General features: G+C 40.8%; 2 protein-coding genes across 5 annotated transcripts in view; one reads left to right on the top strand and one right to left on the bottom strand.

Annotated features, from left to right (window-relative positions):
* Positions 1 to 983: 983 nt before the first annotated feature.
* METTL6 (methyltransferase 6, tRNA N3-cytidine) lies at positions 984 to 10,214 on the bottom strand. 4 transcript variants are annotated; one of them, XM_064704754.1, is made up of 6 exons: positions 10,076 to 10,214; positions 8,083 to 8,466; positions 7,256 to 7,390; positions 5,881 to 6,051; positions 4,048 to 4,189; positions 984 to 1,433 (listed from the first exon to the last, which is right to left on the bottom strand). In XM_064704754.1, the coding sequence occupies exons 2-6, from the start codon at positions 8,362 to 8,364 to the stop codon at positions 1,285 to 1,287; spliced, it is 879 nt and encodes a 292-aa protein (XP_064560824.1). In that variant the 5' UTR covers positions 8,365 to 8,466; positions 10,076 to 10,214; the 3' UTR covers positions 984 to 1,284. The 4 variants fall into 4 exon arrangements, with proteins under 4 accessions (XP_064560824.1, XP_064560826.1, XP_064560827.1 ...); XM_064704756.1 differs by lacking the exon at positions 10,076 to 10,214 and adding an exon at positions 9,842 to 10,000 and having other exon boundaries at positions 1,006 to 1,433; XM_064704757.1 differs by lacking the exon at positions 10,076 to 10,214 and adding an exon at positions 9,980 to 10,065 and having other exon boundaries at positions 1,164 to 1,433.
* The window catches only part of EAF1 (ELL associated factor 1), a 19,070-nt gene continuing 14,433 nt past the window's right edge, over positions 10,164 to 14,800 (top strand). Inside the window, exons 1-2 of the mRNA XM_064704758.1 lie at positions 10,164 to 10,293; positions 13,768 to 13,862. Of these exons, the coding sequence (XP_064560828.1) occupies positions 10,191 to 10,293; positions 13,768 to 13,862 (198 nt within the window). The 5' untranslated portion in view covers positions 10,164 to 10,190. The remainder of the gene's footprint in view (positions 10,294 to 13,767; positions 13,863 to 14,800) is intronic.

The following is a 14,800-nucleotide window of genomic DNA, read 5'->3' as shown; positions in this document are numbered from 1 at the left end:
ATCTCTTTTTAGCAATAGCTTTTCATTTACTGTAAGTGTTACTAGATATTTATTACTAGCATGGCAGAAAGAGCTAATGGGTTGCACAGCAGGGGCCAGCAATGCATAAATCTCTGGGATAATATTCTCCATAAAAAAAAGGAGATGACATGTAATAACCCTCCTCAAAGGGTCATTAGGAGAATTGTGAATGATTTAAGCTTTTTTTTTTCTCTGAGGCCAAAGATTTGTGATCTGTTGCAAATTTATTTCTAACCATATAAACTCAATAAGACCTTTGGCAGCTCCAATTTGTTAAAGAAAATTTGACTGGTTAACTTTGTAACATTAAGCTTCAGGCTGGAAAATTATTACTTCTTTCGTTTCATGCACAATACACCCAGTATTAAGAACCTGGGGAAAAAAATCATTATTATATCCTATGTCATAAACAGAGGGAAAAAGTCACCTCTGGTCCACATCAGATGTGTTTGACTGGGTCATCTAACAACACACAAGTCCAGTGGAATGACAGCTTGAGTCAAGCAACCACATACTCTGCCTAGGAAAGAAGCAGCTGACTACACTGCATATCAAAGAAATACTCCTGACTTGCTGATTTCAGTTTCAAACAAGAAACTGACTCGCAAAACTTCAAATATTTCTGCACATTAAATGAAGAACATCTTAAATTATTTAGGGATAAATACAACCTTATCCACCAACATGCTTCTTTGAGCATGAAATCAGAAAAATTAGGACCTAATCAGATCAATTAGGATCTGCCTTAGAATATAAACATTTGTTTACACATCTAAATGCTGAGTATATTAAAAAGATACCATTATTAAAATATTAAGGCAGCTTACACTATACTGCTCACTGAGTCTGCTTCACTCCTGTATCTGAGAAAGTACACTCAGAAGTCCTACAAATACTGAAAGTAAATGAAATACTATAACTTTAACAAGCCTCAAAAATCACAAGTGACAGGAAACACAGGATACTTATTTAAAAATAATTTTTAATAAAAATGGAAGTTTATTTATATGCTTTACATGATCCTCCAACAATGTGGCACAGGTTTTATTTTAGAAGCAGGAATACAGATGCTCAACAGGTTGCCTGCATCACTTAACAGTCTTAAAATTGAATTAGAAATAGAATTCATGTTTTGTATCCTAGGATGGAAACCAACAAGAGGTACTGGATGCCAACATTTTTGGTTCACCAGAAAGATGAGCACACAGCTTATGTGCTAGTTTCCATTTCAAACAAGCAATGCTGTTGCTGATTAGCAAGAACTCATGTCTCCCTGAAAGGCTTTTGAAACTTGCTTTGAAGAAAAACTCTTGGAACACGCAAGTCTTCTTTCCTATTCACAGTTTCTCGCTGCACATATTCATTGACCACTTGCTCATATCCCTCAGCCTTGAAAAGCTGAGATAAGAACTCTGAAAGAGAATAAAAAAAAAGAAGATGAAATATTATGTTTAAGCTATTTTTAAAACACCAGACAGCATTTATATAAGCATATGTTCTTATGTGTTACAGCATGAAAATCACACAGGCCTTCAGATTTCAAGCTGTTCTATGTGGGCAGACTGCTGAATAAAAATCAATAAAGATCTCCTTTGGAAACATCAACCTAAGCAAAACAGCTTGTAAAACTGGGGCTTAAGCTAGCTACTCAGTTGAATTTCCAAAAATTGCCACATCTCTTATTTTTATTAAGCCTTGTCATTCTCATTGTGACTGACACCAGTGCATTTTCCCTCTGTGCAGCTGACCTTCACTAGCTGAATATATCACTTACCACAAATATTTCAAAGGTATTCCAGCTGTGCAGATGCACCTCTGCTCAGGGAAGAATAACATCTTACATTCCATGCAATTGCTCAACAGAAAAACTGACAAAAGGGCCGAGAGGATATGGTGGTACCAAGACTCCACTAAGTTGAATTGAAAGTATTTTCCATAAACAAAAAAATTTCACTCAGAGCCTATTTCCCTTAAGGAAAGCAGAAGCACCTCACAAACAGTGTGACCTGTGCAGCAGGAAGGTCTGCTCATGCTATTGACGTGTCATGTTAATTAAAAATCATAATCTTTCCTTTCCTGCACCTCAGTTCACTTAGGCAGCAATTCCACAGTAAATTCAAGTTGTTCTAAACTTGTGTTACTTGATAGAAAACAAAGACATTCAATTTTTCACTGCTCAGGGGGATTAGCTCGATGAAACAGTGATCATGTGGGTGCAGGAAGCACCACCAGAGATGGTGTGTTGAGGAAGATGTGACCACCCACTGTGGTGGCACTGCAGGATTACATCAACCCAAGCCCATCATGGCTGTAAACATGCTGTGTTCATGTAAAATGGGCACCCACACCAATGAAATAGAAATAAACAGCACTCCATTGTGGACCTATTGAAATCTTATTGTAAGGAAGTTCCACATATTTCATAATACAAAACTACAACCATGCATTCCTCCACAAATTTAATATTATTTCAAACAGTAGAAGAATGGAATTTTTTTTTCCCATGGAAGAAGTTTGGTGTTGCCATCTGCCATATTATAAACAAGTATAATTCAAATCACCCCATGCAGCAATAACTTGGTGTACCAAAGTAGTGCTAAAGAAATTAAAAATAGCAAGAGTTGCAACCTCTGTGGAAATGATGGGAGTCATGTCTCCAGTAACAAAAGAACTCTCAAGTATTAAGCAACGTTTATATGAAAATCTGTGAAATGAATGAGATCATAATGATTAAAAATGGGAACAGAGGTGATGTGTGAGACAGTCACAGACCAGCCCAAGGAAAAACAATTGCTGACACAAGCCATATAAAATATATTATCTCTTTTCTCCTTCCTTCCTGTTCCTCATCCCTACCTCAATTCTTTTTGCAAGGGAAATATGCATACTAGCAAGGAACTTCTCATTCAGAAACTATTCTAAAACACAATAAAAATTAGATTTAAAATTCCAGAGATAGGTCAGTCTCTTGTTTGTTCCCTTTAGCATCTATTCTCTTTGTAAGAGCTAATTGTTTAAACAGAACTAAAAATCACTCAATAAATAACAGTTCTAGAAATGCTTCAATGAACTTGTAGCACTGCATTATCTTAAATTTCATCATTGTCCTATGAAGAATAGGGGGAGCTCAGACAAGATTAATGGTTTTTATGTATCAGAAGCAATTAGTCAATATGTTATGGCATAAAATATGAATAACATTTACTTGGCTCCAAATCGGTCTCTTCAGCAGCTGTATCTTGCTTTAGACTTAAGAACAAAGTACCCCACATAAATAAATTCACAGCTCTTGTTACACAATGCTTACAAGTGATGGGGAGAGTAGTGAGTTTAGCATGAGGAATTGGGAGTTAGAAGCTATAGCCAAGCTGTAAACCCAATTCATTGTGAGAGTCTAAGCAATTCCTTCATGTCTCTGTGCTTCAAATTCTCCACCAGTAAACTGCAACAAGTACCCTTCCTCCTAAACCATTATGAGCACTGAACAAAAACTAAATACTGTATCACATGGAGATGGTTTTTTGCATTGTCTTCACTAAAAACCAAACCCTAGAAGACAGTGACCACAGCTAGACAGTGCTATCCCAGCAGGATTTGTGCACGAGCTTCTCAGTGCCGCAGTCGTGGTTCTGCTTTTAGAAGTCAATAGACCTCATCCTGCTCACCTGCACAAAAAAATGACACCAAAAGAACTGCTTCCTTGCTTCATGAAGGTGATTAATTCTCTTACTGAACACAGCCCTTTTCCCCTTAGGTAACAAATCTGAATGAAATTCAGCTAATTCAGAAACTCCTGCTCTTGGAGAATTACAGCACATACAACAAGCTTATAAACAAGAAAGTGCTCCATGAAGTTCTGCCAGTCTAAATAACTGCTTCTTCCCAAAAAGGATGGTAAATGAAATAAACCACAATTTAACAGTTCATCCACACAAAATAAAACTTCCATGGGCATGTTGGCAGTTTGCTGGAGAAAGTCTGAACAGAAGATGCACAGAAAAGAAAGCACTCTACAACATGTCTTACCTTGAGTAAAAAAATACGACCTTGTCCCATCTTGTCTGACATAAAAGTTTTCCCCAAGTTTGCTGCCTGATTTAAACCTGAGCATTGCATGATCATACAGGCCGTAGTCTCGGAACAGGACACACTTGCCTGGTTTTAACACCTGTCACATAATACACACAGGCTTTAATAAACAGATTTAGTCATACATAGGTATATGTATTTGTGTACACATACAGACACAAGTAACTAAGAGAATGTAGGCTAACATAGTCAATACAACAGTGAGATAGATATCTACATCTATAGACACATATACAATTTATTCCCTGTGCCACAAAAAGGTGGTGCAAAAACTGGATTGACTCTTAAAAATATTCCCCTATGAATAAAAGACTATAATTAGTTTTAGAATACCTATATGGGTGCTGATCAGCTAAATTAGCAACTTAGCAATTAGCAACACTCTTAAAACACAGAGAAAATAAGAAAATACACAGTTTAACAAAAATTCCCATCAGGGAATTTTTTTCTATTGGCTAGTATCCTGTTCAGCACCTGATTTTGTTTAATGGTTAACAATAAAATTTGCGATATTGTGACATTTCTTTCTTCATGGAAGAAAGAAACATGTTGCAATACGTTGCGAAATAAATAAGAAACCATTTTAGCAAAGTGCAAAATGGATTTTTAACATTGCTTTTTGGTAAAGAAAGGAAGCCATAAGGAGTTTAGAAATTATAAATACATGGTCATTGCCCACACTGATTTTAGGTATCTAAATACTTATATGAGGTAAGAACCAATCCTGATTTTGGAAAACAGCTGGAGATATACAAAAAAACCTCCTAATTTTCCTTTTTCAAACTGCTGATAATAAACCAAATAATTATCAGGAAACACAAGACTTATTATACACACATATGCAATAGGAAAAAAATATGTCAATATCTCAGGAAAATTCAGAACAGTCACAGTTCAGGTTGTTTAAATCACCCTTTGGGTGGGCCTGTCCTAGTCTGCCAACTAACAAAGACAGCTTAGAGGGGTGAGTCTCTCTAATGCTGACTTCTGACCACTCCACTGTTAAATCACCACAGGTCAAATATGTTTCATAATAACAGCAACATCCTAACTGCAGGTCACTGGATCTCTGGAAGTTAATTTTGGCTCACTATCATTCACACCTTATGAACACAGACAGCTCTGCAATATATAAACATTATTCATAGCATACAGCCCAAGTCACAGCTTTAAAATCACAGAGTCAGAGAGTGGCCTGGGATGGAAGGGGCCTGAAAGATCACCTGGTTCCAACCCCCCTGCCACGGACAGGGATAACTTCCACCAGATCAGGTTGCTCAGAGCCCCATCTCTCCTGGCCTTGAACCCTTCCAGAAGGAGGGCATCCACAGCCTCTCTGGGCAACCTGTTCCAGCACCTCCCTAAAGAATTTCTTCCTACCACCTAATCTAAACCCACTCTCAGTTTGAAGCCATTCCCCCTTCCTTGCCACTACATGCTCTTTCTTGTAGAAATCTCTCTCCATAATTCCTGTAAGCCCCTTTCAAGTACATTAAGGCCATATATTATGTATATTTTTGTTACACTGATGGCATGAATTAGGCCTCAATCCAAACAATCTCACAATACCAGAAGAAAAAAAAAAGGAAATTGTAAAACATATTTTAGTCCTGCCTACTCAGTGAACTAACAAAATACATCCATGGAATATAATATGAAAAATCACCATTGCAAGTGAGTAATTTTCTCAGATAAAAAATATACTTTTGAGCTAAAAAGAAGGAAAGTGCTTTAAAGTGCTTTAAAGGCCGTAAAATCAGCTAGTTTTACCTTGTAAATGTTCCTCAGGACAAGATGCATTTTGTCAGGATGAATGGCAGAAAGCACAAATATAAGTGTGACAACATCCACGGAATCTGCTGGTATATTGTCTAGAAGATCATCTTTGGTAAGATCACACTGGAACACTTTGCATCTTTCAGTACTATATAAGGCATTTTTCTAGGGACATTAAAAGAACAAGCTTTCACTGCAGCATTTGTTGCTACAATAAAGTAAAATTCTCACGAAATTAATCAGTAGAGAGACACAAAACAGAGTGGCAAGATAATATTAACCTCCAACAGGTGGTTACTGCTATCAGAAATTCTTTGCTGCTAACTACAGTAGTGAAACTACAACTAGAAGAATAGCCTGTTCCCACAAATTTGAGAAGGAATGTGCATTAAGACAATTCAGAAAACATACAATTTCTGTTTTACCCCTGCTTCTACTCTTTAAAGAATACTTAAACTCTATTGAAAGAAATTACATATTACAGGGTGATAAAAGTAAAGCTTTTGAGCTACAGGTAGATTGCAAACAGTTGGGGTTCCTGCCACACAATCTGCACCTGGGCTGCTCTAGCCCCAGTTTTGCTATGGAAAAAAAAAAAAAGAAAACACAGTCTTGGCAAAAAAAAAATAAATTCAGCAAGAGCTGTGGAGGCAGATGCCCTTAAATCATCCAAAACCCAGGGCACAGGCTCAGCCCAACCTCATCTTGGGGTGTAGCCACAGCATCCCAGGGAGCTGCTGTCCTCTTCTGTTTGCCACAGGCATTTTTCTTCCCATCTTTCACATGATAAATGCTGTGTCTTGTGGTTCTTGGTCACAATGCTTTCAGTTAACAGATATATGGAAATTTACCTGTGATTACAAACTTCATAAAGACTTTTAATGCCCAAAGCTCCCACCAGCCCTGCTGCAAGGCTCCACTTTGGACTGCAGTGCCCATAACTAAGTGTAAACATACCTACTCCTAATCAGGTTACAAATCCCTTTAACAATAATTCCCAGACTTGTTTTTAAGGTTCTCCTTGGGACTCCCTCTATTAAGGGCAAGCTTCCATGACAAACGAAATTTTGCTTTTACTGCACAGTCAGCAGAGACATAGTAGTGCACCCAAAAAAAAAACTATCTTCATAAATCATTCATGTAATACACCATAATGCTCTAATTTGACACTGAAAAGCCAAGTCTGGAGCAATGATTTGGCTTCTTACATAGGATCTCCACAGAAATGCATCAGTCTCAATTTTTTTGGCAAAGCATATCCCACCCTTCCTACAAAAAGGAAGCCAAGAGAAGTCTGTTGTTACAGTCATTTGTAATTTTAGAAGCTTCTAAAAAACACTCTAAAAGAAGTTCCAAATATCACACCAACCTTCACAAACTCAACAGCTCTAGGAGAGAAATCACAGGCATATGCAAAAATATTCTTATCTTCTTCTAAGAGTGGAAACAAGCAGTTCCCAACCCCGCAGCCTGCTTCCAGAATGGACAGCTTTTGATCTGCAAACTGGGGAGGAAGCAATACAAGACAAAACATCATTTTTGTTTTCTCATCACATGAGCAGAGGCACTGTTCAACCAGTTTTTAAAAGCTATAATCAATTTTAATTATGATTCTTCAAAAAAACTAAAGTAGACAGCCACTGCATAATCTGACATTAAAACCCAGACATCCTGAATTTCCACAAAATTAGAAATCATTTTAGAACATATTAATATTTCTTCAGTCATCTATCTCCTAAGTAATCAACAGACTTGTGCTATTTCTGTCTTGTCTTTCACTCAGCTGCAAGGAACAACAGATGCATCTGACTATTCCCTTTAACTGTGTTCAGCCTGCAGTTCTGGATGCTTTTCTCTAAAGCAGTGTACTGAAGTGCACCAGCCTGCACACACAGAGACAAGCTGTCTACTTTAGGACTCGAAAACCAAATATTCTAGACTGCACTCTCAGCATCCAGGATGCTATGAACAGCACCCCCATCCAGTAAGGGCCAAATATAAACTGGAACTAAACTGATGCATGTGATTCTGAGAAGTTATCTTTTTTATTAGAAGAAAACACACAGGGCACTGCAAACTTTACATGTGGCAGCTCTTAGTCAAATGGCTTTGCTCTAAGTATTATTAACTCCCCTGGAAACAACTGATTGGAAACAATCAATCCCGTCTTTTACAGCAGAACTGTACAGATCTCACCTCACGACATGCCTTTAACTCTTGAAACTCTCTGGTTGTCCAATGTCTGTCCTTGAAGAAGTTCGTACTGTTTCTTTTGTAAAACAGATCCCAGTTCTTCTGTGCCTCTTTCTCCAGTTTTAGCTGTTTGAACTCAGATACCAAAACCTGATCTTTCGCCAGTTTTTCTGCTTCTTCTGGGCTAAGGACTCGAGCACTATGGCCCTTTTTCTGGAAAGCATCATCTTCAGTAGATGTTGGTACTATATTTAAGCAATTTGCTGACACCTTTTCTTGAAGCATCTTAGATTCTTTCACACAAACATGAACACCAAAGACCCAAGGATGATTTTTTTTCTTTAGTGTATGATTCCATCACTTAATTTAGGTCAAATAAGCAAGGATCTAGAAGCAGAATTAAAAATGAGAAATAATTACAGTATGTACTTACCACAACTTTAATGATCTGTCCTACTTGATGGACTTACATCTCACCAGATTTCTCTTAATTTCAGAAAACCTTCATCTAAGCTAAGAAATGTATACAACACCACACTGATGTCAAAGTTAAAGAGGATACTTCAGAGTCTCCTGGTCTTCCCTCTGCATTCTAGAAACCCAACAAGAAAAAGGGTGCAGCTCTAACTTTATTTTCACTAAAAGAGACTTGAGAAGAAAAGCAAAGGCTTTGTTTCTCATTAACCTCACTTCGAACATTTCAGAAAAAAAAAGGTAATTAAGAACAGATGACATTTAAGAGTCACATCCAAATTAATGAAACAAAGTGTATTCATATTAGCATTTCTCCTTCCTGCTCTCAGCTCTGTGAGAAAAATCTAGTGAAAACAACAGCATTTATAACATATCACCTAAGGAAGGGAACAAAACCAGTACTGTGGCCAAAATGCCCAGAGCTGGCCTGTGCCAGCGTTCATCCCACTGCCTCCTCTGAGGATTCCCACTGGTTTTAACAATCACAGGTGGTTTTACGTTCACAAGTTAATAAAAAGACCTTCACACAGGCTGGGAAGGGAATCAAACATTTTCTCTGATGTTAAACTGGTTCTGACACCTGCGTTGTCATAAACATGCAGATCCTGGATGATGGAACATGGCAATCAAATCCTGCATGGCCCAGTAACTCGCAGGGAAGCCCAGGTAGGAAACACACAGCACTCGTGTACACCAGTGCCCGGAGCCAGGCATTGGGGTCAATTTACCAAAAAGGAAATGACAAAACCACAACAACACACACCCTAAAACAAACAAACAAACAAGAGTACTACTTCACTTACGTATTTTATCTTATGATAAAATACGTTCTATGACACATATCATGGATTGCATGTACATGTTATATATGATGCTGTCATGATATATACATTGTTACATCATGACACAAACACAAAATACGGAAGCGTGCAAATGAAGAACTGTCAGAACTTCGTCCATTGTCACAGACACACCCTCTTTTCCTCCAAGAACAGCGCAAGAGGTTACGAAGAGACCCCTTCGAAAGGATGTCTCTTCAAGAAGAGCATATCATCAAAACAAGCAAACAAAAACTTAATTAGCAACATTCTACAGACGCCCATATCCCAGACACGCTTCATTATTTCATCACAGAAGGAGTGCACATGCAAACAACCAAACGCGAGCCGGTCCTTTCAGTGACGCCTCTGCTGCGGTGGGAAGGCAGCGCGATGATAAACTCAGTCGCAACAGCCCATGCTTAGGCTAAAGAGCCTTTTAAAGGTGTTTAATCCAGAGCTAAACCCACAAACATGTAACACCTCCGTGTGATCCTCCGGTCCCCCCACGCGGAACCGGCTTCCCTCCAGCAGCTCCTGCCCCAGCGTAGCCGGGGCTTGGATACCCCGGCAGGGAAGGGAAGGAAAACCCGCCTGCCCTGCCCTACCGAGGGCGGGGAGCGCCGGGCTCCCACCTCCCCCGGGACCCTCCCCGGGGCAGCAGCCCCAGCCCGGCCCCGGGCGCCCGCCTCGCCCCGCCGTACCCGCCGCCAGCCCCGGAGAGGGTTCCCGGAAGGGAAAGCCAAGAATTTCCGGGAGGACGCCGGGCGGCAGCGCACGGAGGAGAGGGAAGGGACCGGCCGGGCCGGGAGCGGGGCCATGAACGGCTCGGCGAACTCGTTGCTGGACAAGGAGGAGCACCCGCTGCAGCTGGGCGAGAGCTTCGAGCGGCGGCCCAAGGCCTCCTTCCACACCATCCGCTGTGAGCGCCTCCCCCGCGGCCGCCTCTTCCTCCCCGCTCGCGTCCCGTCCCCCGGCTGCGCTGCTCCTTCTGCCGCGCCCACCCCGCTGCTCCCCTCGCCCCCCTCGCCCCGCCATCGCGGGGCTCCGTCCCCGCTCCGTCCCCACTTTCTTACCCGCTCCCCTCCTGCCCCCTCATCGCCCGTCTCCCCCTTCCCTGCTGTCCCCTTCAGCGCCCTGCTCCCTGCCGTTCCCCGCTGTCCCTCCACACCCGTCTCCCCCTTTCCCGCTCCCTCAGCGCCCGTCTTTCCTCCCCACGAGTGTTTCCCCACAGAGGGGTCCCGCCGGGAGGAAGGGGAAGGTGGATGCTGGCGGGGAGGGGTTTTGAGCGAGGCAGGCCATGGCGAAGGAACAGCTTTAGAAAGTTTGCCATTAATCGCTCGGAAGCATGAAGAGTTCCCTCCGTAAGGGGTGGCTTTGCCGCCTTGTTTTTTTCTCTTTGTGGCAATGAACTGCAGGACAGGTGCCACGCAGGCCCGGCCTGGAGAGGCAGCCCGAGCATCCAGAGTTGGGTTTGTAGCTGGGTGTTTGCCTGATGAAGCAATGTGTATCCCAGAGGAGCTCTCCCTGGCTGTCCCGGCTCCAGCCAGCTGGAATAAATCAGTATGCCAGGAAAGCAAGCAGAAGGGACTCAGACACATACAGTAATTCCTAATAAATGCAAGATAAATCCTGAGGTAGATTGTTTTGAAGAGGAACTCATTGTATTACCGTACTTGAATTCTGTGGGGCAAGAAATCTGAGCAAAACAAGTCCAGTTTTTATTACTAAAATGACTGGTAAACCATCAAGAGTAACTATAAAGACTACTAAACTTATAATTTAGTAGTTTTTGTGAAAGTGAGGAATTTGTACAAAAAACAGTAGGATATTTTGGCTTATGGTGCACAAATACAGGCCTGGTCTCATTGCCCATATTCATACATCACAAATAGTAGTTTCAGTGATACTGGTCACCCAAGTGCCTAATCCTGTGTGAATTAAACCCAAACTATATCCAGGTGGAAATATACTGGATTTCTAGAATGGAAAGTGCTTCAATAACCAGTTTCCTATGGGATTGCAAAGCCAAAGGTCTTCAGACTATAACTGGAATAATGCAGTTTTATTTCAGAAGGTCTTTCTGAATGCTCTATTTTCTATCTGTGACTTTTAAATGAGATTTCTTCATTGTCTTGGTATATTTTTCCCCTGTTGTTCTGGAATGATTTCTCTGGGTTCCAAACATATTATTGCCATAATCCTCTTCACACAAACTACAAAGAGAGGATTTTGTAGGCTGCATTTGTTTCAGCCTTCTTAAGATACTTCATTCTTGTACTGATAAAACTGGATTATCCTTGAAAAACACATCTTGAAACATCTGATTTTTGGGAAAAGAGCTGTGGGTATATTTGGAGGGAAATATGTGCTCTCCATCTACATGAACATTATGCAGGCACGTGCTAACAAAATGAAAACAATTAATTGAGTGTTTGTTTAAAGTAACTATATTGCTGTGCCTAAGAAAGAAGTCTGGTAGTGATATTCCTTTTAAGTTGGTGACTGTGCTGTTGGAACTCTTGATCCCGTTTTGGCAAAGACGCTCTCTCTTGTACAGCTGGTTTATTTTATTTAGCAAGCTTGCACATAAAGTAGGTGGGAAACAATAGCTAGAAACAGATTGCTCAGATGAGCAATTGAAATTGAAGGCTATGATTTGATCTGGCAGTTAAGGCATGAGGATTAAGTCAAGTGTGTCTGATTCTGCTTGTTGTGCTGTCAAAGTAAAACTCAATTAAATATTAACATCCTCTTAATGAGAATTTATTACAAGCCAGGGTTTGGAGTTTTTCTCCTGCAAATGTGTTTTCCATAGTGGAATTATATTTCAAATTTGTTCTGAGGTATTAATTTCATAACTAATACAGTAATTAAAAGCCTCAATCGTTAATATAATTGCACCTCTTCAGATGCAGGGATGCTAGAGTTGAATGCAGGCTTCTTATAAAAACAAACATAAGGCAAACTAGCCTATAGCTGTGTGATTTTATTTCAGTTTGTCTAAATCCTCTCTCAAGATATTAGAGCTTCTGATAGGTTTTTTTTTTCCTGTTATTGTATGGCTTACCAGCACAACAGAGTAATGAGGGGAAAATACTTTTAATTTAAAGTGTTCTTAGTTCAAATTAATACATTAAACAGAAGTGCCTTGGTTGAGAGACAAAGCATTGTACAACAATGCATAAATACCTAAAACAAGTGTAAGTTTAAAGCCAGTACAGTGCCTCCCCTTACTGATCCTTTCTGTTCACAGTGGCTCTGGAGCAGCATGAAGCTGCTGAAGTAAGATCAGCACCTCTCTCTTTGCTCAGAAGTGAGAGCTGAGATCTCCTCCACCCATGTGGAGCTTTTAGCACTACTGTGGAGGCAAAATGGCCATTAAAGAAATTACTGAAATATCAGTAAGACTAAATAAGTGTGTGTCATTAAATTGGTGTTTGTCACAGAGGAGTCCTCAGGGTTGCAATTGGCAAGAGCTAAGCAGAGCCCAGGGTTTTGGAAGTTGTTACTCTTTTGAGTTTGATTGGTACAGTTTTACACTTGCCTGTAAAAGCAAGTGCCACTCAGAGCTACAGCTGTCATGGCAGGCAGAGGTGGTGAGAGTGCTGTGACCTTCCCAGAGAAGTGTCTTTAAAAAGACATCCTGGGTGGAAGGGACAGAGTCTTCATATGGGGTTCCACAGAGGGGCTTTATTGAGCTCCTGCCAGAAAAGGGTCCAGGGAGCAGGGTTTATATAGGGGTAGCAAGGGGTGGGGCAGAACATCAGAACGAATGACAGGAGGGCACAGGGGTGGAACAAAAGGGAAGGGCCAATAGGATACATAGAATCAACATATGGCAATATCAATATGGCAATAATGCATTCTGGGGGAAGCTTTTTCCTCATCATGGCCAAGAGGTTGTTGCTTAAGGACTGTCCTTCAAGGGGACTGTAGTCAGCTTCTCAGCCAGTTTACCAGCCTCCACAACTGTCATTAAATTAGTGTTTGTCACAGAGGAGTCCTCAGGCTTGCAATTGGCAAGAGCTAAGCAGAGCCCAGGGTTTTGGAAGTTGTTACTCTTTTGAGTTTGATTGGTACAGTTTTACACTTGCCTGTAAAACCAAGTGCCACTCAAAGCCTGGGGTTTGGAGAAGGCTGCTTTGGTGTTCAAACACGAGATCTACAACTTTATTTCTATTTTAAAAAGGAAGCTCAGAATATGGTACCACCACATGACGGAGTTGCTACATGTAGTGACAATGTACTGGTGTGTTATTCTGCCCTGCTGTAGGCACTAGTGTGTGTTTAACTATTCCCTATAATCACAGTAAACGTATGGTGGCTCTTTGCAGGACACATTGATGCTTCTGGAGACTCTAACAAATGTAATCACAATTGTTTTCCTCTTTAGATGATTTTAAGCCAGCATCGATTGATACGTCTTGTGAGGGGGATCTCCAAGTGGGTAAAGGAGATGATGTTACCATCACTTTGCCACATATTCCAGTAAGTCTCTTATATATATGCTCCTGTTTTCTCTGCAACAAATTTGCATTGTTGTTAACTTCTAATGTAAATGCTATTTTCATTTTCTTTATTAACACTGGGGGTTCAATATTTAAGCAGCCAGACTTGTAGTTTATTACCTTAGGAAAGGACTGTATAGTTAGCTCTTTGTAAAGGGCTATATTTGTAAGGTTGCCAAATTGTTCTTTACTTTTGATTCCTTCCTTGAAAGGGAAGGAGACTTTTACTATTAGCTGAAGCTGTACACCTGGTTCCCATCCATTTTTAGTGCTGTGTAAAGGCAATGTCACTCGAGCTTCAGTCAAGGTTGGATGTTCAGAACCCACAGTCAGACCTGTAAGCATGCTCCTGCCTTTCTCAATCATGTACAGATAGGGCACAGAGGGTTCCCTGCCTTTAATTTCATCAGTGGAAGCAAGGGGACAGTCCTGGTGAGTGGCCATGAAGTAGTTTCCCATCCACTTCCTTCCCTAATGATGCCATAAAGATCTACTGTGTGAGGATGATGGTCAAACAGCAGTAAAACAAGTGATCAATCTGTTTATAGGGGCACCTGGTTTGTAATTGAAGGTTCAGTGGTTTCCTTACCAAAACAAAAGAAAGTGCTCATGTGCTGGAACTAGATTTGTTTATTAGCTGAAGTTGATGCTATGTGTCAAGCCAATAAACCAGAATTCACAGACATCAATGGGTCTGGTAGCTGCAGGGGGCACCAGTCAGTTTGGAAGCCGTGTGTCAGATCCTTTTGGTATTGCTGTTCCCAGCACATCTGTGGTTTTAATTGGTAGGTGAAGGTACTGTGATAATTCTCACTGAGTGAAGCTGTAGCTGCTTCACCCTGCTCCTGTTCAATATATGGCTTTGGTCACCTTCAGTGCTGCAGGAGGTCACACACTCCTTTATGTGAGTTTTTGTCT

The sequence above is a fragment of the Zonotrichia leucophrys genome, chromosome 2 (assembly GCF_028769735.1).
Source record: "Zonotrichia leucophrys gambelii isolate GWCS_2022_RI chromosome 2, RI_Zleu_2.0, whole genome shotgun sequence".
NCBI lineage: Eukaryota > Metazoa > Chordata > Aves > Passeriformes > Passerellidae > Zonotrichia > Zonotrichia leucophrys.
This window is presented reverse-complemented; position numbering and strand designations above follow the sequence as displayed.